Source organism: Sapajus apella, unplaced genomic scaffold, assembly GCF_009761245.1.
Source record: "Sapajus apella isolate SASKATOON/1434 unplaced genomic scaffold, GSC_monkey_1.0 scaffold12, whole genome shotgun sequence".
In the NCBI taxonomy this organism is placed as follows: domain Eukaryota; kingdom Metazoa; phylum Chordata; class Mammalia; order Primates; family Cebidae; genus Sapajus; species Sapajus apella.
In genome coordinates, this window is record NW_022436952.1 from 432,901 (window position 1) to 455,281 (window position 22,381).

Below are 22,381 nucleotides of genomic sequence, written 5' to 3' on the forward strand. Positions count from 1 at the left end.
CCAGGCAGTACCTGTAGCCATGTAACTCAGCAGTCAGTGTGTCGACAGTGCAAACAGGATGCTTCCTGTGCTGGGGCTGGTATCGGAAACTTAGAACAGATTTCCTAGCACTTGATAATGCCAGGGATCTTAAGAGTTCATCCCGTATAGTCAAGCCTCCCACTTTATATATCCCCTCTAGAGCGTCCTCAGCAGATTGCCTCTATTTGAGCTTTGATTGATGGGGCGCTTGTTACTTAAGGAGGCAACATGTGGCAGCTGTCTGTGCCCTGTCCAGTGGCGGCTCACCGTTAGAGCCAAGGCTAATAACGTTCAGGTGTCCTACACGGTAGTCCCTGCTCTTTCAGGCTTTGTTTGTTTGTTTTTGCTGGCAGCCCCTAAATCGGCAGATGTGACTGAGAGGTATCTTCTCCATTCAGATGGCTTTTGAAGGATGCTTTCCTAGTTCTTAAGTGTGGCCTCAGCACTGGACATGGTCTGGTAGCACACTGGGACCTTCCCTGCAGCCATTTAATTTACTGCGATGCCGGACACTACAGCAACTCGCTTCTTCTGGCAGATACATTTGCTGATGTGATCAGCAAAATCTGCCCAGACTTCTTCACAGAAGTAGCTATTATGCCAAGTCTTCTCCAGCTCATGTAAGTAGATTTTAAATTCCTAAATATGGAATTTGACATTTATTGCTATTAATTTTTTTTTTTTTTTTTTTTTGAGATGGAGTCTCACTGTGTCGCCCAGGCTGGAGCGCAGTGGTGCAATTTCTTGGCTTACTGCCACCTCCTGAGTTCAAGTGATTCTCCTGCCTCAGCCTCCTGGGTACTGAGATTACAGGCATGCACCACCATGCCTGGCTAATTTTTGTATTTTTTAGTAGAGATGGGGTTTTGCCATGTTTTCCAAGCTGGTCTTGAACCCCTGACTTCAGGTGATCTGCCCTCCTTGGCCTCCCAAAGTGCTAGGATTACAGGTGTGAGCCACTGTACCTGGCCTGCTATTAACTATTTTTAGCCAACGATTTTAGCCTATTAAGAGCTTTAAAAAATCTTTTTTTTTTTTTTTTGGGGGGATGGAGTTTCGCTCTTGTTACCCAGGCTGGAGTGCAATGGCGCGATCTCGGCTCACCGCAACCTCCGCCTCCTGGGTTCAGGCAATTCTCCTGCCTCAGCCTCCTGAGTAGCTGGGATTACAGGCACGCGTCACCATGCCCAGCTAATTTTTTGTATTTTTAGTAGAGACGGGGTTTCACCATGTTGACCAGGATGGTCTCGATCTCTTGACCTTGTGATCCACCCGCCTCGGCCTCCCAAAGTGCTGGGATTACAGGCTTGAGCCACCGCGCCTGGCCCAAAAATCTTGATTCCATAACCCAGTATACTAGTTGTCCGTCCGAATGTCGTGTTACTTTTAATTCTGATAAACTGTCTTCTGTGTTTTCATCTTATCCAAAGAGATACCCTGAGAGATTTTAATAACATCCGATGTGTATGATCGACATCTGGTAGCCCTATCAAAAAGGGAAATAAAGTTGTCTGATTACCTGGGCATGGCGGTACATACCTGTAACCCCAGCTACTTGGGAGGCTGAGGCAGGAGAATCACTTGAACCTGGGGAGCAGAGGCTGCAGTGAGCGAAGATCGCGTCATTGCACTCCAGCCTAGGCAACAAGAGCGAAACTCTGTCTCAAAAAACAAAAAAAAAATAAAGTTGTTTTAGTAAAACTTATTTTTAGTCAACTCATGTGGGCACCTAGTGGTCCCCATGTTTTAGGAAATTGCTCAGACATGACATGTTTAATAAGCCCATTTTGAGTTTTGTGAACTGTTGTATTTATGTGACTTGAAAATTGGAAATTTTGCTGAGCTTGAGGCTCTAGCAACCTTCTGTTGGTAATGTTTTCTTAAAGATTATTGACAGTGATTCCTCAAATTTTTTCCAGTATAATTTGCTTGAACCAGATCACTTGAACTAATTCTGAGGGGCTTGAGATTAACCAGAGGCTGAGACTCCCACCCTAGGTTGGTGATAGTTACGCTGCTCTTTCCCTTCTGGGGACAATCTATGTTATTCATCCCTTTGCTCTTGTCTAGTAGACCTTGACTTTTTTTTTTTTTTTTTTTTTTAAGACAAGGTCTCCCTTTGTCACCCAGGCCGGAGTGCTGTGGTGTGATCACAGCTTACCACAGCCTCAACCTCCTGGGCTCAAGCAGTCCTTCCACCTCAGCTTCCCTAGTAGCTGGGACTACAGGGATGTGCCACCACGCACAGCTAATTTTTGGTATTTTTTGTGGAGGGCGGGTTTCACCATGTTGCTCAGAAGTTCAAGACCAGCCTGGGCAACATAGTGAGACCTCGTTTCTACAAAAAATTTATTATTATCTGTTTTGAGACAGAATCTTGCTCTGTCACCCAGGCTGGAGTGTAGTGACACAATCTCAGCTCAGTGCAACCTCCACTTCCCGGGTTCAAACAATTCCCCTCAGCCTCCCAAGTAGCTGGGACTACAGGCATGCACCACAATGCCCAGCTATTTTTTTGTATTTTTAGAGAGTGTTTCACCACTTTGGCCAGGCTGGTCTTGAACTCCTGACCTCAGGTGATCTGTCCACCTTGGCCTCCCAGAGTGCTGGGATTATAGGTGTGAGCCACCACAGTTGGCCAAGCATGACTGGATTCTGTCAGGCCTGAGTTCTGTCAGATTTTACCTCTGCCCCTAACTAGCAGTATGACTTGGAAACTTAACTAACTTTGTCAAGCATTGGTTTCCTCATGTGTAAAATCACAGTCCTTGGCTAGGTGCAGTGGTTCATGCCTGTAAATCCCAGCGCTTTGGGCGGCTGAGGCGGGAGGATCGCACGAGTCCAGGAGTTCGAGACCAGCCAGGGCAACACAGTGAAACCCTGTCTCTAAAAAACACAAAAACTAGCTGGGCTTGGTGGCACATACTTGTAGTCCCAGCTATTCAGGAGGCTGAAGTGGGAAGATCACCTGAGCCTGGGAAGTTGAGGCTGCGGTGGCCTGTGACCACACCACTGCATTTCAGCATAGGTGACAGAGTGAGAGCCTATCTCAAAAAAAAGAGTTCCTTTCCTCAGTTGAGGATTAAATGAAGCTTTTAATGAGATGCCTGGCCCTTCCGTGTGGCCGTTACTATTCTCTTAAGCATTCACTGGGCAGGGCTAGTGAGCACACTGAGAATCCTGGACAGGAGGTTTTGGCTCCTAGGGCAAGGCAGAGGTACTAGGCACAAATACTGTGTTCGAGGAGAAGCTGAGCTTCCCTCAAATGCCAGCATGAAGTGTTTTGACCTTTGTCCTAGTGAGAAGAAAAAGCATTCCCTTCCTTTGTGCCCATACAACACCTGGGTGAATTATAGATGATGGCAGATTTCTTAGGCAGGCAGTATAGAATGAAGAAGACACCTGACTCCTTCCCAAACTGAGGGAGGGCCCCAAGGGGCCTCAAGCTGCCATTCTGACAGTAGAGAGCAGGTTGTGGGTTTCCAGAAGGAAGTGAGGAAAGAGGTTGGGGGCCGGCCCTGCTCCCCTGGATGCAAGACCATAAGGCCGAGGACTTCCTAAGCCTGTCGCACTTGTTCACCCTTGGGGCTGTGGCTTCCCTGAGAGCTAGTCTTGCTGCTCTTGAGGGTGGAGCTCTGGCAGGAGGCCAGGCAGGCCGGAACTAGAGGCTGGATTCTTTCCACTGCCATTCCTGGGCTGGGACTGCACTCAGGTATACTCGGGTGCAAGTGTTGCCAGGAACACAGGTGAGTGCATTGGACTTTCACAGCCTGAGGCCCTATCTTCAGTGGCCAGACTGGGCCAGGATCAGTTGCTGCTCTGACCTCTGGCAGAACGGGAGCTCCACAAATGTTGGCCACATGAAAGCAGTTGTGTGCATGTTTGGGGGCAGCAGAAGGCAGAGTTTCTCCTGGGACCCTCTAGAAAGTCAGTGAGAAGCCTGTACTCTCAGGGATCATTGCTGTAGTTACGAGATAAGCATCTCTGCATATGCAGAGCACTGGTAACTATGAAGAGGCGCAGTCTCCTGAGCGTGACTCTGGCTGTTGGTGTTGCTTTGCTGCAGCTACCATGTGCCATTGGTGATCCTGCTCCTCTTGCTTTGGGAAAGTAAGAGGGAGAGACCAGAAAGTGGGGGTGAAATCAGTGAGCTGCTGTGTGGGTGGGAGTAAGGAGGTGCAGAGGATTACAGTCCATCTTCCCTGATAGTTCTTCATCCCAGCAGGAAGAACGGAACAAGAGGTGGTTAGGGGAGGGGGAGCCGAATGCTGGGGTCTCAGGTTAGAGAGGGCTCTTGCCAGAAGCTTAGGTAACACTTAAAATCATGGGGGATGCAGGCAGGGTGTCTTTGAGAGAATGTTTGGGCACCCAGCACATGGTGAGACCCCTGAATGGTGTCTACTTGTGTCTTTCTTCCCTAGCATCACTGTGCTTGCCAGGGTCCCAGGAGGAGGAGTGAGGCCTGAAGGTCTCAGCAGCCATGAGTGCCTGATGCCATCCTCACCCCAGCCCTTCATGGAGCAAGGACAGGGTGGGTGTGGCCACTCCTCCCTCACAATGGCTATAGTCATAGTGGTGGCATCGGTCTTTCTCAGGAGTCTGGTGGCAGCGTGCCCAATACCATGCACCTGCCCGACATCAGGCAGCGTGGTGGACTGTGGAAGCCTCCACCTGCTCCGTCTCCCTTCCAGGCTGCCTGATGGAGTCTGGCTCCTGGAGCTGAGCCACAATAATCTCAGCCATCTGCCAGTTGGCGCCTTCCAGGGCCTCTGGGGACTGCGGGTGTTGCTGCTTTCTCACAATATCCTGCGCGATCTGGTGGGGCCCTAGGGGGCCTGAGGTTCCTGGAGCAGCTGGACCTCAGCCACAACCAGCTGGCCTGTCTACCCCCAGACTTCTCAGCTACCCTGGGCTCTCTGCTCCGCTTGGACCTCTCTCACAACCTGATCACTTCTCTGGACCCCAGCAGCCTGTGGTGCCTGGGGAGCCTGGAGCAGCTTGACCTGAGCCACAACCAGCTGGCTGAACTGGCCACAGGGGTCTTTGGGGACCTCTTCCGCCTATGCTGGCTCTCGCTGGCTGGGAACCAGCTGAAGCAGGTGGAGGGGGCTGCACTGGCCACTATGCCAGGCTTGGAAGTCCTCTCTCTGGCTGGGAATGACATCAGTGAGCTGAAGGCCGAGGCGTTTGCAACCTTAGCCGGGCCTTCTCTCTCTCGTGGGCAACCGACTGCAGCACCTGGAGTTCAAGGCAGTGGCAGGCATCCGGACAGCAGACACGTGGCTGCTGTTGGCCAGCAACCCCTGGACATGTGACTGTGACCTGCATCGAGCCTTCGGAAAGCTGGGTCACTTGCAGCACCTGCGTGTGGCAGACCTGGGCAACCTGACTTGCACTGGGCCCAAAAGGTTGTCTGGGGCGGTGCTGAGCAGTGTGGAGGCCCAGCTTTGCCTGGCGGAGACTGCCACTGTGCTGGGCATCACAGGCAGCGTGCTGCTCACCGTGGCTGTGGCTGTGCTGATAGCAGAGCACAAGCACAGGCAGGGCCCAGAAGCAGCTGGGGAGCTGGGGAGCTCTCTGGAGAGGTGAGGGGTGCTGCAGAGCAAGGTCAAGGCAGCTAGAGGAGGGAGAGCAGAGGCAGGTGTGAGAAAGGAAAAGGGAAGTTCCTCAGAAGTTTGTGGAGCTCAGTTGGAGCTCAGTCCTCCCAGGTATGGAGGAAAAATTAAATATGAAATTTGAACTCAGTTGAATGTGGACACAAACAATGGTCACCAAGTCCTGGAACGGGCTGTGTGAGCCCCTTGAGGCGTTCATCAGTGCTGTTTTAGAGAAATCTCTATTTCAATCTATTTCTATATATTAGTTATTGAAAAACAATAGGCAGTCACAGAAACAAGTTGACCTTTTTGGTCATCAGGGGCCCTCGTGACTGGGCTTCATGCTAAACAACTCGTTACAAAAAGAGCTGGGGTCCCAGACTGTGGAGGCTTCATGAGCCCTCTCCTGCCTGTGCACAGACGAGTGGCCGACTCTGGAGTCCAGGCTGCTGCTTCCTGGTCTGGTGGTGAATCCTCCACAGTCTGGTGAATGTAAATATCTTTTTCCTTCTCCCCTTACCATTGTAATTTGTTTATTATATTAATTTGCTTATCATATCATTTGCTTATTATATCTGCATTGCCATTTATGTGGGATAAAGCTTATTTTCCCTGAAAGGTATTGTGTGTGCCTTTTCTTCTCCCCTCACGTGTCTTCTGCACAGAACACCAGGCAGGGATGGGAGGAACTGGGAGTGGTGGGGGCCACAGAGACAAATGGCTGTGTTCATGTCTCAGGGCCCAGGCCACCCACCTATCTCCCTCTTCTGACCTGATAGGATGCCAGTATCTGTCCCAACCCTAGAAACGAGGATTTTGCCCCAAGTTTTTCCCTTCTCAGTATCACTCTGGGAAAGAGAAAAGAGCAGGAAAAGATAGAGAGGGACTTCAGCCCAGAGAAATTGGGGCACAGTGGGTACCAAGGCAAGCTGCTGCAATCCTAATCTTCCTCCTTCTCTTCACACAAGTCCCTGGCCTCTGCTGCTGGAGAATGGTTGGAAACAGCTTGCTAAGGTTATGATGGGAGGGTGGGGCATTGTGCCTGCAGGGGCAGCCCAGGCAGTCTCCTAGGACTATTTTATGGACTATTGTACACAGTCCTGGTTCTGGTCTTCCTCAACACTTTAGGGCTGTACACTATGGCCATTTGAAACGGAGAGGTGAAGAGGCTGGAAAAAGCAAATCAATTGGAAAGTTGATTCTGTACTATGTGCCTGTATCGTGGTAAAGGAAATTTGTTTTGTGTGGTTGTCACTGGTGGGCAGAGATAGACAAAATTACCTTTTTTTTTTTTTTTTTTTTGAGATAGAGTCTCACTCTGTCTCCCAGGCTGGAATGCAGTGGCACAATCTCGGCTCACTACAACCTCCATTTCCCGGGTTCAAGTGATTCTCCTGCCTCAGCTTCCTGAGTAGCTGGGATTACAGGAGCATCTGTAAACAGCAAGCAGAAACCCAGGCACCGTGTTTGTCCTCATGGAGCTCACAATCTAGTGGGGGGAGTTTGTCAATACAAGAATCACAGATACATTGGCTGGGTGTGGTGACTCATGCCTGTAATCCTGGCACTTTGGGAGGCTGAGGCAGGTGGATCAATTGAGATCAGGGGTTCCAGATCAGCCTGGCCAACATGGTGAAACCCCATGTCCACTAAAAATAAAAATTGGCGGGGTGTGGTGGTGGGTGCCTGTAATCCCACCTACTTGGGAGGCTGAGGCAGGAGAATTGCTTGAACCCGGGAGGTGGAGGCTGTAGTGAGCCAAGATCGCACCACTGTACTCCAGCCTGGGTGACAGAGTGAGACCTGTCTTAAAAAAAAGTCACAAATACATAATTGCCACAATGCTAAGTGATTCAAGGAAGGTGGCTGATGTTATGAGAACATATAACTGGGTGGGGGTGGGAGAAGGGGCTGAGAACACACTGGAGGGGAATGTGGAGACCCCCTGGATGTCCGCTGCAATTAAACTGACAAAAGATGACAATCTGGGCTACAGTGGGAGCATGGCAGCCGGAGAAAATGGACTGACTTGAGATGTCTCAGATGTTCAGCTCTCCCTTTTCTCTCAGGGGCCATGCAAAAGGCAAAGCCCAAAGAGGTGACTTTGAGCCAAGAGGCCCTTTACTTTGAACTTAAAAATGGGGATTTCCTCTGGTGCGTATGTGTACCATTTATTGAACGCTACTATGTACTAGGACCAACCTGTCACATTTAAAGTTCACAACTTTGAGGCAGGTGTCATTATCTCCATTTCATGATTAATCTCACAATGTTTAGGTGATGTGCCCAAAATCACACAGGGTTGGAATTAGGATTAGGCCCCGATCGGGCTGCATTCAAAGACCAGTTTGCACTACGGTCCAAGACTTCTGCTATCCTGAGCCCACGGTTCCTTCCTCTAGGCTAGTTTTCAGTTTTGCAGGGACAAAGATGGGCCCTGAAGTCTCCATGAGCAGACAAGAAGGCTGGACTTCGCAACTAGAACACCTTAGGTCCGGAACTAGAGAGCGACGCCATTGTTTCTGGGAGGAAAAAGAAGAAAAGCGCTTAACCCGGAAGTTGCATATCCCCCCCCGCGCCGGCCTCCCTGACGGGTGAGGCCGCAGAGGACTGCCCTTTCCCAAGATGGCGTCAAAGATATGTTCGAGACGGTGGATGTTGCAGCTGATCATGCAGTTGGGTTCGGTGCTGCTCACACGCTGCCCCTTTTGGGGCTGCTTCAGCCAGCTCATGCTGTACGCTGAGAGGGCTGAGGCACGCCGGTGAGCAGGCCTACGCAGCCGCTAAACGCGGCGGGGGGCGGCGATGTGGGCAAGAAATTGGGGGCTAGAAGTCGGGACCCTTGGACTGGGAGGAATTGGGACTTCTTTGGGAGGGGTTCTGGTCCGGGTGTCGGGCCAAATCTGGTAGGGCGGTCCTGGCCATGAGAGGGGACTCCGGTTTGGGGGAGCAGTGGAGCCTGCGGGAACTCAGGGGGTGTCAAGGTTCTTCCCCCACCGCTTCATTCTGTCCTCGTTGCTTCCCTACTCCTGGCTCGCAGGAAGCCCGACATCCCAGTGCCTTACCTGTATTTCGACATGGGGGCGGCCGTGCTGTGCGCTAGTTTCATGTCCTTTGGCGTGAAGCGGCGCTGGTTCGCGCTGGGGGCCGCACTCCAATTGGCCATTAGCACCTACGCCGCCTACATCGGGGGCTACGTCCACTACGGGGACTGGCTGAAGGTGAGCTCCTGGGCTTCCCTCTGGGTGATGGGGAATCAGAGGGTAGTGCACAGGGCTGTTGGTGGGCGATAAATAGTGCTGGCCAGGTGCACAGTGCGACACCTGTGAGATTCGAAACTCAAGGCTTATGGAGATTACAGAGCGCAGAAATGGATCTTTTTTTTTTTTTTTTTTGAGACAGAGTTTCGCTCTTGTTACCCAGGCTGGAGTGCAATGGCACCATCTCGGCTCACCGCAACCTCCGCCTCCTGGGTTCAGGCAATTCTCCTGCCTCAGCCTCCTGAGTAGCTGGGATTACAGGCACGCGCCACCATGCCCAGCTAATTTTTTGTAGTTTTAGTAGAGACGGGGTTTCACCGTGTTGACCAGGATGGTCTCGATCTCTTGACCTCGTGATCCACCCGCCTCGGCCTCCCAAAGTGCTGGGATCACAGGCTTGAGCCACCGCGCCCGGCCCCCTAGAAATGGATCTTAGAGACCACACAGACTTCCCCCTCACAGTGTGGAAACTGAGGTCCAGAGTTGGGAAACAGACTTTCCCAACCACAGTTAGGATACTGGTGGGACCAGAACCCCAGTCACCTGGTTCCCAGAAACTTTTGAACTGTTAGTTTAATAATTTCAGACTCAAGGGGTAAAAGGGACCCTGGAGAGAGTACCTAGTTTTCATAAAGTCATTTTATGACAATGTAATTAATCTTGGTGTAGCATTTAAGCCAGACCCTGTGCCAGGCACTGCAGGCTTGGAGATAAGGTTGGACAAAGGCACTGTCCTCGAGGAAGAGACTGTCAGTCAGACCCTTAGCAGAGGCAGATGTGTGAACAGCTACAGGACAACAAGATCAATGGTTTTGTTTTGTGGGACAGATCCCATACTGTGTAGAATAAAGGACACCAAGATTAGGGTCTACAGATCTGAGAGTGGGGAAGGGAGAAACACATCGCGTCTGGGTTCTGCCACTTACTTTCCGTAGGACCTGGCAGTTTTCTTTTGTTGTTGTTTTGTTTTTTTGAGACAGAGTCTCTCTCTGTCCCTCAGGCTGGAGTGCAATGGCATGATCTCGGCTTACTGCAACCTCCACCTCCTGGGTTCAACTGATTCTCCTGCCTCAGTCTCCCCAGTAGCTGGGATTACAGGCATGTGCCACCACACCGGCTAATTTTTGTATTTTTAGTAGACGCAGGGTTTCCTCATGTTGGCCAGGCTGGTCTTGAACTCCTGACCTCAGGGTAATCTATCTACCTCAGCCTCCCAAAGTGTTGGGATTACAGGCATGAGCCACCATGCCCAGCCGGATGTGACAGTTTTCTTAACCTTCTGGGCCTCAGTTTCTACTTCTATAAAAAATGAAAAAGAATGATCTGTCTCTGTTGCACCTGCCCCACCAAGCTCGGAAATGTAAGAAGATTCATCAGATGGAATGGGATGTGTAGAGATGGGCAGTTTTACACTCTGGGAAGCCAGGAGAGATGTGGCAGCTGCAGTGTTCTTGACTGGGGTCCCCTTGCCCCGGCCTAGGTCCGTATGTACTCGCGCACAGTTGCCATCGTCGGCGGCTTTCTTGTGTTGGCCAGCGGCGCTGGGGAGCTATACCGCCGGAAACCTCGCAGCCGCTCCCTGCAGTCCACCGGCCAGGTGTTCCTGGGCATCTATCTCATCTGTGTGGTATGTTGGGGGACTGCTGGTTGGAGATGCTGGCTGGGAGTGAAATGTGAGTCCAGGCCTGGCAGAACCCCAGGAAGGTAGACACAGAATGAGGCCTGTGTGCAGTTCTTGGTGGCCTGGCTCCTGGGAATTGCCCTGGCCAGCTTCTAGGCCTCAGGGGCCTCCAAGTGCCTGTTGAGAGGCCCTTCTTCCAACAGTGCTCCCATCAGGTAGATTTCTCATTAAATCCCAACCTTGAGAGCCAGGAGAACAAGATGGGGTGATTCTCTTATGGCTTCAGCCCCCAAAGGACTAGAAGGGGATAAAGGAGATTTGGTGGGGTTAGGCCCCAGCTGTGACTGGGTAGCTCTAGGTTAGCCACATAATGGTTCTCTCTGATGGTAGCTCTAGGGTAACCACTTATGGTTCTCCCTGGTGCTAGGGGAGGCCAGTGTGGATGGGGACATGGACAGGCCCCAGGCCACTTGGTCTCATCTTAGTTACCAGGTATATCTCAAGTGTAGCACTCTGTGTGGGCTCCCATATTCAGAGGCAGGAGCTCCAGTCTCACTGTGGAAATATACTTTCTTCATAGCCCCCAGGGTGAGGGGAGACATAGGCCCTAGTCTTCTGGGGCTCCATGGTCTGAGGGGGAGACAAAGGCTCTACTTTCAGAGGGTCCCCTGTCTGAGAAGGGAGTCAGAAACCCTTCTGCAGGGGCTTATATGCAGGTACCATCTCCAAGGTGGGTCTCCCCAGACAAGCTTCCAAGCCTGTTGGAGAGTCTCAGAGGATGGTATGTCTCCAGGCCTACTCACTGCAGCACAGCAAAGAGGACCGGCTGGCGTATCTGAACCATCTCCCAGGAGGGGAGCTCATGATCCAGCTGTTCTTCGTGCTGTATGGCGTCCTGGCCCTGGCCTTCCTGTCAGGCTACTACGTGACCCTCGCTGCCCAGATCCTGGCTGTACTGCTGCCCCCAGTCATGCTGCTCATTGATGGCAATGTTGCTTACTGGCACAACACGCGGCGAGTTGAGTTCTGGAACCAGATGAAGCTCCTTGGAGAGAGTGTGGGCATCTTCGGAACCGCAGTCATCCTGGCCACTGATGGCTGAGTTTTATGGCAAGAGGCTGAGATGGGCACAGGGAGCCACTGAGGTGACCCTGCCTTCTTCCTTGCTGGCCCAGTTGCTGTTTATTTATGCTTTTTGGTCTGTTTGATCTTTTGCCTTTTTAAAATTGTTTTTTTCATTTTTGCATTAAGAGGCAGCTGGTTTGTCCAAATCTGGGCTCAGTGCTTGGGAGGGTAGGAGCCCTGGCATCATTGCCTCACAGGTTTTTTTTCCTGTTTGTTAGAGCTGAGGCCAGCTGCCCCCTGGGTACCCTGTCCCTGAGAAGGGAGTATGGCAGGGCTGGGATGCGGGTCCTGAAAGTGGGAGACAGAAGGAAGATGGAGATCAGAAGTGAGCAAATGTGAAAAATTCCTCTTGAACCTGGCAGATGCAGCTGGGCTCTGCAGTGCTGTTCAGAGACTGAGAGTGAGCGTGTGCTGACACAGTGGTTCAGGCCCAGGAGGGGCAAAGGGGCTGAGCACTATAGAAGTCACATGGGTTCTCAGGGTATGCCAGGGGCAGAAACAGTACCAGCTGTTGCTCACCTTGAGAGCGGAACAGGCCCTGGTCTAGGGGTGGAGCAGGCAGCGCCAGCCTTGCCCCTCCAGTTGCCTGTTTCTAGCTCCATGGTTGGCCTGGTGGGTTGGAGTTCCCTCCCAAACACCAGACCACACAGTCTTCCAAAAATAAACATTTTATATAGACATTTGGTTTTGCTTTGCTTTTCTGTTCTCCCCAACAGGGCACTTTGCCATTGGCTGGGACTGATCTTGGGTTTCTCAAAAGACCACATCTGGTTAAGCCCCACCTTGGTCCTCCCGTGATCTTTCCCCTATTCTAAGATTTCCCACAGTTCTTTGGCTCTTTTTTTTTTTTTTTTAATTTTTTACTTTATTTTTTTAGAGACGAGGTCTCACTTTGTTATCCAGGCTTGTTTCAGACTCCTTGGCTCAAGCGATTCTCCAGCCTCAGCCTCCCAAAGTGCTGGGACTACAGGCATGAGCCACCATGCCCAATGGCTCTCTTTTTCAAGAATCTCAAAATCCTTACTGTACTGTATGCTTGTGATCTCTCAACTCAATTCCTCTTGTTGTAGCTTGTCTTTTTCTCCCCATTTGGACCTGGTTCTTGTGAAGACATCCTTGGTGAGAGAACTGTTTTTTTTTTTTTGTTTGTTTTTTTTTGAGACGGAGTTTCGCTCTTGTCACCCAGGCTGGAAGTGCAATGGCAGGATCTTGGCTCACTGCAACCTCTGCCTCCCAGGTTCAAGCATTTCTCCTGTCTCACCCTCCCGAGCAGCTGGGATTACAGGCATGCGTCACCACGCCTGGCTAATTTTGCATTTTTAGTAGAGATAGGGTTTCTTCATGTTGGTCAGGCTGGTCTCGAACTCCCGACCTCAGGTGATCTCTCTGCCTCGGCCTCCCAAAGTGCTAGGATTACAGGCATGAGCCACCGCACCTGACTGAGGGAGAAAACTGTTAAGTGTCCACTGTGAATTGGAATATTTTACATTTTACACATGAAGGAAATGGAGGCTCAGAGAGGGTAAGCAGCTTGCCTCAAGCCACAGAGCAAATCCAGCCCACAGAGCTGGATTCCAGGTCAAGTCTGTTGAATGGCCAAGCCCAGATATGTACTCAATGTGACCCATCTCCTGAGGGGAGACAGAGGCTGCTCTATCCCAGCCCCTCCTGTGCCATGATGGTCTCTCTGTTGACCTCCTTTCTAGTCTGTGCGTCTGCCAGAAAGTCACCCTAGCAGCAGCCAGTATGGTGCCTGGCACATCATGGAGCTTAAAAAAATGTCAGCGAAACCCCTGGGTTTTTTATTTCTGTCCAGCTGGTCCTGTAGAGACTGGACACAACCTCTAGTAGGGCCTGGGGGAAAACATCCAAGTTTGAGCTTTTAAGCAAAAGCCATCTTGTAGCGTCTCTGGGCTCTTGTAGGTAAAAGGTGTGCCACTAATGTCTGGGCCTGGCCCAGCCCAGCCTGGAAAGGGAGCTGTGGGTGGAGCACCCACAGGGAAGGGGAGCTGGGGCTGCTGTGGCCTGGTCTGTGGAAGGGAGGATGCTTTCTAACCTCTGGGAGGGAGACGGTGGCAGCGTTCATCCTAGGAGTCCCCTGGTTCCCCGGCCCTCAAGATCTTCCTCCCAGCCTGTGATCCTAGTACTTTGGGAGGCCGAAGAGGGAGGATTGCTTGAGCCCAGGAGTTTGAGACCAGACTTGGTAACATAGTGAGACCTCATCTCTACCAAAAAAAAAAAAAGCCAGGTGTGGTGGTGTGTGTCTGTGGTACCAGCTACTAAGGAGGCTGACGTGGGAGGTTTGCTTGAGCCTGAGGTTGAGGCTTCAGTGAGCTGTGATGGCACCACTACTCCAGCCTTGGTAACAGAGCGAGACCGTCTTTAAAAAAAAAAAAATCTTGCTCCTGCAGGGTCACTTCTAATTTTCTTTCAAGTGTGAGCTGACTCTCAGACAAGTATTTGCATTTTAATGAAGGCCTCCTGAAAAACTGCAAAACCCAAAGGAATTTAAATTAATGGTAGAATATCAGGCAGGTGGGGTAATATCTTGGGTTAAGGGAGCCTCAAAACAGCACAGAGGCACAGAAACCAGCTCACCCTTAGGGTTAGTCCTGAGTAGATCCCTGGAAGGCACCCTCCCCTCCTCTAATCCCCAGTTTGAAAATCAAAGGCAATTTGGTTGTGGCTTTGGAGTGAGTCGAGCTGGGGTCCTAGACTGGCCCTTCTCTTTCCTGTGCTTGTCCCACTTCAGCGCCTCCTCTGGGCAGAGCTGGGCTACTTTCTCCTGTGTAGATCACTCAGCCAGCAAGCCCCATCCAGCCTGTGGCTGGCTGCCTGGGGTCACTCATCCCCAGCAGGCATGGCTTTTGGTCCACCCTGGCTGTTCCAGGGCCTGTAGGGTTCATGGTGAGGGTCAGCTGCCAGGGTCAGAAGCTGGCTTGCAAAAGGAGTCTGGCAGCCCCTTGGCGTGGTTGACCAACTCATAGGAGTCCCGGATATCAGCCAGGCCAAACCAGAAGAAGATCCACTGCTTGTTGGAGAAGCTGCCATCACTGTGTTTGAAGTACCTGGGTGGGGGGAGGTGATGCAGCAAACAGTTTTTAGGGCAAGGTCAGTGCTCATTACTCATTGGTTCTGTATTCAAAGAACATTGAGGACCTACTGCATGCTGGGCACGCAGCTAGGTCCTGCTGTGTGTTATCTCATTTTCTCCTTGCAGCAGAGGCCTGAGCCTGGCATTGTGATGCTCAGCTCACAGAGAAGCAGCTAAGGCTGAGAGAAGTTAGGTACCTTGCGAGGTGCACAGTTAGGAAGGGAGCAGTGCCTTGCTCTCCACACTGCCTCAGCTGTGCAGCAAAGAGGAGGGTTCTTGCTCACTTCCTAGTGCCCACAGAGCAGGGTGTAGGGTGAGGGGGCAGTTACTGAAGGAGAGAGAGGAGGGGTGTTCCACTGGAGGTGCCGCGGGCCTCCAATAGAGCCTGAGGGTTAGGATTCCTCAGGGCCCTGGGAGAGGTGGGCTCCGTGGGGGTTAGGAGGTGTCACTTGCTTCCAGAAAAGGAGTGTGACGTGCGCTCTAACTCTGGCTTTCTGTCTGTTCTGCCCCTGGGAGGTAGTGAAAGGGAGACCAGTGGAAGAAGAGGAAGCTCAGCCTCCTTGGCACGCTTGGCAAGGGCTGGAGAGGAGAGGGAAGTCGGAGCCCAGCCCGGAGCTGGGAGTGGTGGGACCTACCAGGGATTGATGGGGTTGGTGACCCGGGAGCGCCAGAAAAGCGTCTGCAGGTCCCGCAGCAGGCACTCCCACAACATCTGACCGGAGCCTTGGCCCTGGCGGCTGGAGCTCACCACAAATTTGTCCAGGTACGGGGTGCCCCCGAGGACGGGCTCCATGGTCAGAATGGCGGCAGCGTTGTACCTGACCCAGCGGGAGAGCGGCAGGCTGGGACCTCTCCCTGGTCCGAAGCTGGCCGGCTGCCCCCCGAGACCCCGCCCTCTGGGGTTCGCAGGCTCACCCCTCGGAGACGTAGATGGAGTACAGCCGCGGGCGCAGCGAGGCCAGGTAGTCGTCCCTGAGCTTCTTGCCGAAGCTGGCGTTGACCAGGTTCACTAGACGGCCCTGGTCCAGGTTGTCCAGGCTGCGCACCCGTAGCATCCGCTCGGCGTTCTTGAACAAGGTCCCGGACCCTGGAGGAGGATAAGGAGGGCCTAGTCTGGCAGGAGAGCCGTCTGCGCAGCCTGGTGGGGGCTGCAGGTAGGGCAGGGGCTGGTGGAGCAATTTCCGTCTTTGGGAGACCTACGCAGTGAAATGATTTCAGTGGTCTCCATAGATTTATCTGTGATTTTATTTTTTCTCTTTTCTTTTTTTTCTTCATATGAGCTGTGGCTTTGTTGCATATCTGTGATTTTAATTCAAGGAGATGCATTTCCCAGGCAGAGCTTGTGCCCCTAGCTCCTCCGGCCGCCTGGAGCCCCACCCACTTCCATTAGTCCCGCCTCTCCTCGAAGTCAGTCTCCCGCCGCTTACCTCTCCCAGCAACCTAAGCCCCACCCATCTCTCACGGTTGAGCCCCTCGTGGCCGAGCCCCTCGTGGCCCCGCCCCTCGTGGCCCCGCCCACTGGACACCTCCCTCTTCCTCTCGTCCCGCCCATTCCTGTAATAACTTCTGAGTTCCCTCCAGTCTGCTGGAGTCTCCCCTCTCACCTTTCCCGAGTTTCGGCAGCAGCTGGAGCCATTGCTGTGATCGCCCTCTATGGCTCCTGGACAGGAGGAGAAGCTGCTCCTCCTGCCCTCAGACACGCAGGCCGGGCCATTGCTCACTCCCGGGACCTAGCCCCCCGCCCGCCCGCCGCCCGCCGCCCTCACCCTTGTTGCTGAAGAGCTCGGTGAGCAGCGTGCTGGCGGCGGTGATGACGGCCGAGGAGTGGTGGGGCAGGCGGCTGAGCACGTCCACGATGAGCCGCATCTGCTGCCGTTCTTTTGTGCTCACCCACTCCGCGTTGCTCACGAGGTCCAGGTCGGCGGGCAGGTTCACGTTACTCAGGACCTGTGTCCGGAGCCAGCGGCTGAGCCAGCGGCCCACTGCCGGCAGGGACTGCGCCCCTGCCTCACGGACCTCTCTTCTCTCTGACCCCTTTATCCTTTCTTCCGCCCGGAGTCCTCGGCCGGGGAGGGCGCACATCTGGGCACCCGGGGCTGACCCCCTCCCCTATACTCCCTTAGGCTTTTCTACCCACCTGGCTTGCTAGTGAATCTGCGGCCCATCGGGGAGAGGTGCGAGGGGCGCAAGGGAAGGCCAGGATCGCCGGGGAAAGAAAGGGCCGCACCTTGTGACTGCTGTCGCGCAGGCCTCCTGTGTTATTGAGGAAGATGATCTTGGTGGGCCGCAGCGCCTTGGCCAGCGACGCGGTCACCTCCAGGGAGTCGAGAAGCACAGAGCGGCGCGCGGCCGTCTCCCCAATGGGGCACAGGATGGGGATGCTGCCCGACTCCAGGCACCACTGCAGCAGGTCTGTCTCCACCGAGACGATGCCGCCGTAGCTGTGGGCCAGACGTGGTGCTCGAGAGGGCCCCGTCCAGGCCTGCCGGGCGGGGCAGGGTGGGCGGAGTAGCGCCCTCTGAGGACGCCTGGGCGGGCGGGGCGGGAGGGGGGGCACTAACCTAGCATGGGGAGCCGGCTCTGCAGCGCCTAGCACAGACCCGCCGCCAAAAAAAGGCACGGCAGTGGCTGCGTTGTGCCGAAGCGCGTCCACCAGCACCTTGCAGCTCTCGGCCAGCTGCGCCTTGGCCTCCCAGAAGGAAAGACAGCCCGAGGGCGCCGTGGGGGCGGGCAGCCCCAGGACCACCAGCGGCTTCATGTCCATGCGCTGCAAGAAGGCCAGGGCGAAGGCCAGACTGGATACGGCCCGCCGGCACTTGAGCACCTCCTCGTCCACCTGTGGAGGAGTGGGCGTTCAAGGAGCGTGACACGGCCCTGAGCCGCTGGCTCCCATGCAGGGCCGTCTCAGTGACCCTACTCTTCCAGGAGCTCTCAGGACCCACTTCTGGCCACCGGTGCCCACCTGCTCCGCCCTTTGTTCTATTGGGTCTTGCCACTCCCTTATCTCACTCTGGGGTACCTCCCGCCCTGCTCCCTGCGACCTTGGACTCTGGGACACCTTTGGGGGAGGGGCAAAGCAGGCAACTCCTGTCCTGGCCCTTCTGAATCCCTAACGGCGCCGGTGTTGGGGGCCTTCTTCAGGGCATCACACCTGGCAGGTGGGGGCCCCCAGGTTCCTCACTCGGTCTGGGCGCGAGGCTTCCGGAGGAGCTTACGGGCTAGCCCATTCCCGGCAGCGCTGGTCTGAGCTCTGCCGGGCTCCTTCCAGCTTGCGTTGCGCAGAGCCCGCAGCCTCTCCTGCCATGCCTGAGGACAGGTGGCCACACAGCCCCATCCCCTCGCTGTGTCGCGGCCCACGCCAGGCTCCGCTCACCTCGATGACCGCGAAGGGCTTGTCCGCGGAGTGGTGGTAGGTCTGGAACTGCGTGAGCCAGTGGCGCGCTTCCCCCGGGCTGGCCCCGCACTGGTTCAGGAAGGCCTGGATGTCCCGCTGCACCAGCGAGCGGCCCCGGGGAGCTTCAGGGGGCTCGTGGGGCACCAGGGCCGTGGGAGTCGACACCCACGACGGCGCCTCGGCGGCAGGCGTCTGGGAGACGTCTTCCGCGCCCGCGGACTCCTCTGGCGGGGGCTGGGCCTGCGCCCAGGCGGTGCTGAGCCGGCGCTCCGGGCTGGTGCCCCTCGCTGCCCGCCGCCGCGCGCTGCAGCTCAGCCTCCGGGCGCCCCCAGTGCCTCCCGGGCTGCGCAGTCTCGGGGCCACAGCAGCTGCCCGCAGAACCGCGGTCGTCAGCGCCGTAGCCATGACGACAACCACCTCTTGCCCCCCAAGAGTGGCAATCTGTCTGGAGCGTCTGGCACTGGGGGGCCCTTAACTTGCCGCTGGGCGGGGCTGGACCCGGCCGGGGCGGGGTCCTGACCAGGGACCAGGAGTCACCTCTGGCTGCGTTTGAGGAGGGTCAGGCCATGAGTCAGGGGGCGGGGCCACCAAGCTTACCCGCCCCTGGAGGAACTGAACCCACTATCGAGGGTCAGGGGCCGATATTAAATGTGCGGGTCGTCTTTGATCTCCTGCCAAGGTAGGTTCCAGGGGCAGCTTTGGGAGTCTGCAGGGCCTTGGGTGATTGGCATTCTGACGAGGGAAGAAGGGAACGCAGGTGGCTTTGAGCACAGGGCTGGGCAGGGGGTTGGATGGAGGGAGCTGGAAAGAGTAGAAGGGGGAGGGCGGTGTGCCGGCTTGCCGGAGGGCATGGATGCCTCTGCCCTGTTGCCTGATCTTAAAGAGCATCCTAATGAATCACCATGAGGTTACCAGAGTTTGAAACTCCAGTCACTGGGTACCAGCTTGAGAAATTCTGTTATATCCTCAAAACACCCCCCAAAACTTCTAATACTTTAGTGTTAAGGTTTTTCTTTATCAAATATCATCTCTGGTAAAAATAAAATAGAGTTTTTCATTTTATTTTTGAGATGGGGGTCACTCTGTTGCTCAGGCTGGAGTACAGTGGTGCAATCATAGATCACTGCAGCCTCCACCTCCCAGGTTCAGGTGATCCTCTTGCCTCAGCCTCCTGAGTAGCTGGGACCACAAATGCACACCACTATGCCCAGCTAATTAAAAAAAAATTTTTTTTTTTTTGTAGAAATGGGTTTTCACCATGTTGCTCAGGCTGCTCTCAAACTCCTGAGCTCAAGCAGTCCTCCCACTTCTGCCTCCCAAGGTGCTGGGATTACAGGTGTGAACTACCTCACTTGACTTCTTTAAACTTTTTAAACTTAAAATTTATCCATATTAGGTCTGTAACTAGGTCAGTTTCATTTGCCATAACAGAAGGCCTTAAGAATCAAGTGAGGAGGTGGGTGGATCATTTGAGGTCAGAAGTTCATGACCAGGCCGGGCGCGGTGGCTCAAGCCTGTAATCCCAGCACTGTGGGAGGCCGAGGCGGGTGGATCACGAGGTCAAGAGATCGAGACCATCCTGGTCAACACGGTGAAACCCCGTCTCTACTAAAAATACAAAAAATTAGCTGGGCGTGGTGGCGCATGCCTGTAATCGCAGCTACTCAGGAGGCTGGGGCAGGAGAATTGCCTGAACCCGGGAGGCGGAGGTTGCGGTGAGCCGAGATCGCGCCATTGCACTCCAGCCTGGGTAACAAGAGCGAAACTCCGTCTCAAAAAAAAAAAAGCTCATGACCAGCCTGGCTAACATGGTGAAACCCCGTCTCTACTAAAAATACAAAAATTAGCCAGGCACTAGTGGCATGTGCTTGTAATCCCAGCTACTCAGGAGGCTGAGGCCAGAGAATCACTTGAGCTTGGGAGGAGGAGGTTGCAGTGAACCGAGATTGAGCCACTGCACTCCAGTCTGGGTGACAAAGTGAGACCCTGAAAAAAAAAAAAAAAAGAACAGGAAGAGCCAAGTGAGAAGAAAACAATGTTATTACATTCCAGCTGCATAGCTTGCTTGCTTTCTTGGTAACATAGAAGGTTAGCAGGTGCCATGTGTTAAAGATACTCTAGCACCAAGCAAGGCCTTCTTTGTGGTAGAGAAATAGCTAACGCATGTGGAATGCCAGGCATTATGCAAGCACTTCACAAATAGTAACTCATTTAATCCAGTGACTCCAGGATAGATTATTATTATTATTTTTAGGATAGATTATTATTATTCCCATTTTACAGATGAGAAAATGAAAGTAGAGAAATATGTGAGGGTCAAGGTCACTCAGCTCACAAGCCATGGACCTGGTCTAGGAAGCATAGCAGTTCTGCTCCAGCTCCACACTCTTAAGCAAGTTTTGGAAAGGACTTGAAAGGCTTGAAAACATTTACAGGATATGATTCAATGTTACTTCATACTGTGTCCCTGTGCTGGGCACTGTCTGCTGCATGCATCCTGCCCTTAGGGACACTCTGATCCAGTTGGACCCTCTGTGGTTATAAAGGGGGAAAGAGGACCGACCCTCTGTTGTTGTAAAGGGGAGGTGACCTGTCCAAGGTCACACAGCTCGTCAGTGGCACAACCAGACCCTAAGCACCCTGAGTTCCCAGCCCGCTCCTCCCTTCCTTGCATGTGGTTTTGTGCTCCCCATGCTGTAGTCCTGACTCCTGGGGCTCTGCTTTATTGGGGAGCAGGGCTTGGGCTGCTTCCCTCCTGAGGATTCTCCATGGGAGGCCGAGTGAGAGCGCTCACCCATTTCTGGGATCTTCCCCGCAGTCCCCGACCCTTTCCACACACTGTCCCAGGTGGAAGACTCCCTAGTGGAAGGAGGGGCTGACATATGACCTCCTGATTGACTTGTATCTTTTCCCACTTAGAAATCTTGGGTTCCAAGGCAAAGAATGAAGAAGGGCATGGAGGGGCTGCACCCCCTACTATGTGGGGCCAGCTCCAGGGCCTTCTTTCTCTTCCCTCTTTACTCTCAGGCCCCATCACAGACACACTTTTCAGAATCCAGCAGAGGAGGAGGTCTTAGCCCCTGAGAACATAATAGTTTTCCTCTCCAAACTCCCGCAACCCAGTTTCCCTTTCCTAGGCTGCAGGCCACCCCCGCTGACCCCTCTCCACTCAGAATTCCTCCTTCTTGCCTCTGTCCTCTTTGACTCAGCGTAGGGCTCCCTGAGGGCAAGGCTGGTATCTCTCTCTGACTGGGGGCTTCCTGGGGGCCCACCCACTTTTGTCTCTGTGGACTGAATCAGCTCCATTGCCCTGAGCCTGTGAGGCAGACTCAGGCTGGGAAGCTGCTTCAGATTCCTTTGGGCTTCATCCCAGAGGGCCGTGTCCCCAGGCAGCCAATGGGGCCCAGGGATAGCAGAGTAGATGATTAACTCCAGGCCTATTGACCCTGGGGCCACTGTGTCCCCTCCACCTCCCCTTTGGTTGGGGAATTGGCCCTGCTTTCTAGAGGAGAAGTGTGAGTGTCTGGGGTCAGCACTCCTGTGCTGCCCCGCCCCTCTGAGTTGAAGGCCTGCAGGATCATTGTTGCTGTATGGGTCCCGCTCACATTTTTTCTACCTCTAAAACTGGCTGATAGATTGTTAGAGCAGAGCCTACCTGTCTCACCAGGCTTGGCTCTTGGAGATCCTGGGATCAGGGACACAGCTTCCACCCAGAAGGGTCCTGGGCCCTCAGCGAAGGAGCCAGGTTTAAGCCCAAGGCTTTCCTTCCCATACAGCCCTTTTTGGCTGCAACTCAGCCCAGCAGGGCATGAATGTGACCGGAATCAGCCAGAATGAGGGGCTGCGATTGACATTGACAGTACCATGTCACAGCTCCTGAAGGAAGGCACACACATATATGCACAGTACACAAATATAGAGCCCCATAGCCTTGAAATGCAAACAGATACACAGTGTGTAGACACATGGGTGTACAGAGAGATATAGACACAAACTTGGAGACCCACACTACCATAGTCACACAGACACATCTGCACATAGAGGGATGCCCATGTGTATGCATACAGGTGTACAGAGGTACACAGATCCACTCAAACACGTTTGCCCACGGAATTGTGCATTCACACAGGCTGGGCGCTGTGGCTCACACCTGTAGTCCCAGCACTTTGGGAGGCCAAGGTGGGTGGATCACTTGAGGTCAGGAGTTTGAGACCAGCCTGGCCAACATAGTGAAACCCTGTCTCTGCTAAAAAAAAAAAAAAAAAAAAA

At 53.7% G+C, this 22,381-nt stretch overlaps 2 protein-coding genes and 1 pseudogene across 4 annotated transcripts; 2 read left to right on the top strand and 1 right to left on the bottom strand.

Annotated features, from left to right (window-relative positions):
- The first annotated feature begins 3,957 nt into the window (after positions 1-3,957).
- LOC116553601 lies at positions 3,958-4,154 on the top strand (annotated as a pseudogene).
- A 3,884-nt stretch (positions 4,155-8,038) lies between these two features.
- TMEM101 (transmembrane protein 101) lies at positions 8,039-12,304 on the top strand. Of its 2 annotated transcripts, none has more exons than XM_032279455.1 (4): positions 8,039-8,380; positions 8,659-8,839; positions 10,359-10,505; positions 11,293-12,304. In XM_032279455.1, the coding sequence occupies exons 1-4, from the start codon at positions 8,244-8,246 to the stop codon at positions 11,599-11,601; spliced, it is 774 nt and encodes a 257-aa protein (XP_032135346.1). In that variant the 5' UTR covers positions 8,039-8,243; the 3' UTR covers positions 11,602-12,304. The 2 variants fall into 2 exon arrangements, with proteins under 2 accessions (XP_032135346.1, XP_032135347.1); XM_032279456.1 differs by having other exon boundaries at positions 8,046-8,259.
- NAGS (N-acetylglutamate synthase) lies at positions 11,717-18,627 on the bottom strand. 2 transcript variants are annotated; one of them, XM_032279454.1, is made up of 7 exons: positions 18,092-18,627; positions 17,280-17,554; positions 16,946-17,159; positions 16,485-16,665; positions 15,634-15,805; positions 15,354-15,536; positions 11,717-12,752 (listed from the first exon to the last, which is right to left on the bottom strand). In XM_032279454.1, the coding sequence occupies exons 1-7, from the start codon at positions 18,515-18,517 to the stop codon at positions 12,671-12,673; spliced, it is 1,533 nt and encodes a 510-aa protein (XP_032135345.1). In that variant the 5' UTR covers positions 18,518-18,627; the 3' UTR covers positions 11,717-12,670. The 2 variants fall into 2 exon arrangements, with proteins under 2 accessions (XP_032135345.1, XP_032135344.1); XM_032279453.1 differs by lacking the exon at positions 11,717-12,752 and adding an exon at positions 14,071-14,692.
- Between the last annotated feature and the right edge of the window lie 3,754 nt (positions 18,628-22,381).

Bases quoted from the DNA above. Each gene is read 5' to 3' on its own strand.
- TMEM101 (XM_032279455.1), top strand. From the start codon at position 8,244: ATGGCGTCAAAGATATGTTCGAGACGGTGGATGTTGCAGCTGATCATG. The intron at 8,381-8,658 runs GTGAGCAGGCCT...CCTGGCTCGCAG, and splicing joins GAGAGGGCTGAGGCACGCCG to GAAGCCCGACATCCCAGTGC. The intron at 10,506-11,292 runs GTATGTTGGGGG...GTATGTCTCCAG, and splicing joins GCATCTATCTCATCTGTGTG to GCCTACTCACTGCAGCACAG.
- NAGS (XM_032279453.1), bottom strand. From the start codon at position 18,517: ATGGCTACGGCGCTGACGACCGCGGTTCTGCGGGCAGCTGCTGTGGCC. The intron at 17,555-18,091 runs GTGAGCGGAGCC...ACTCCTCCACAG, and splicing joins AGCCCTTCGCGGTCATCGAG to GTGGACGAGGAGGTGCTCAA. The intron at 15,537-15,633 runs GTGAGCCTGCGA...CCGCTGGGTCAG, and splicing joins TCCATCTACGTCTCCGAGGG to GTACAACGCTGCCGCCATTC.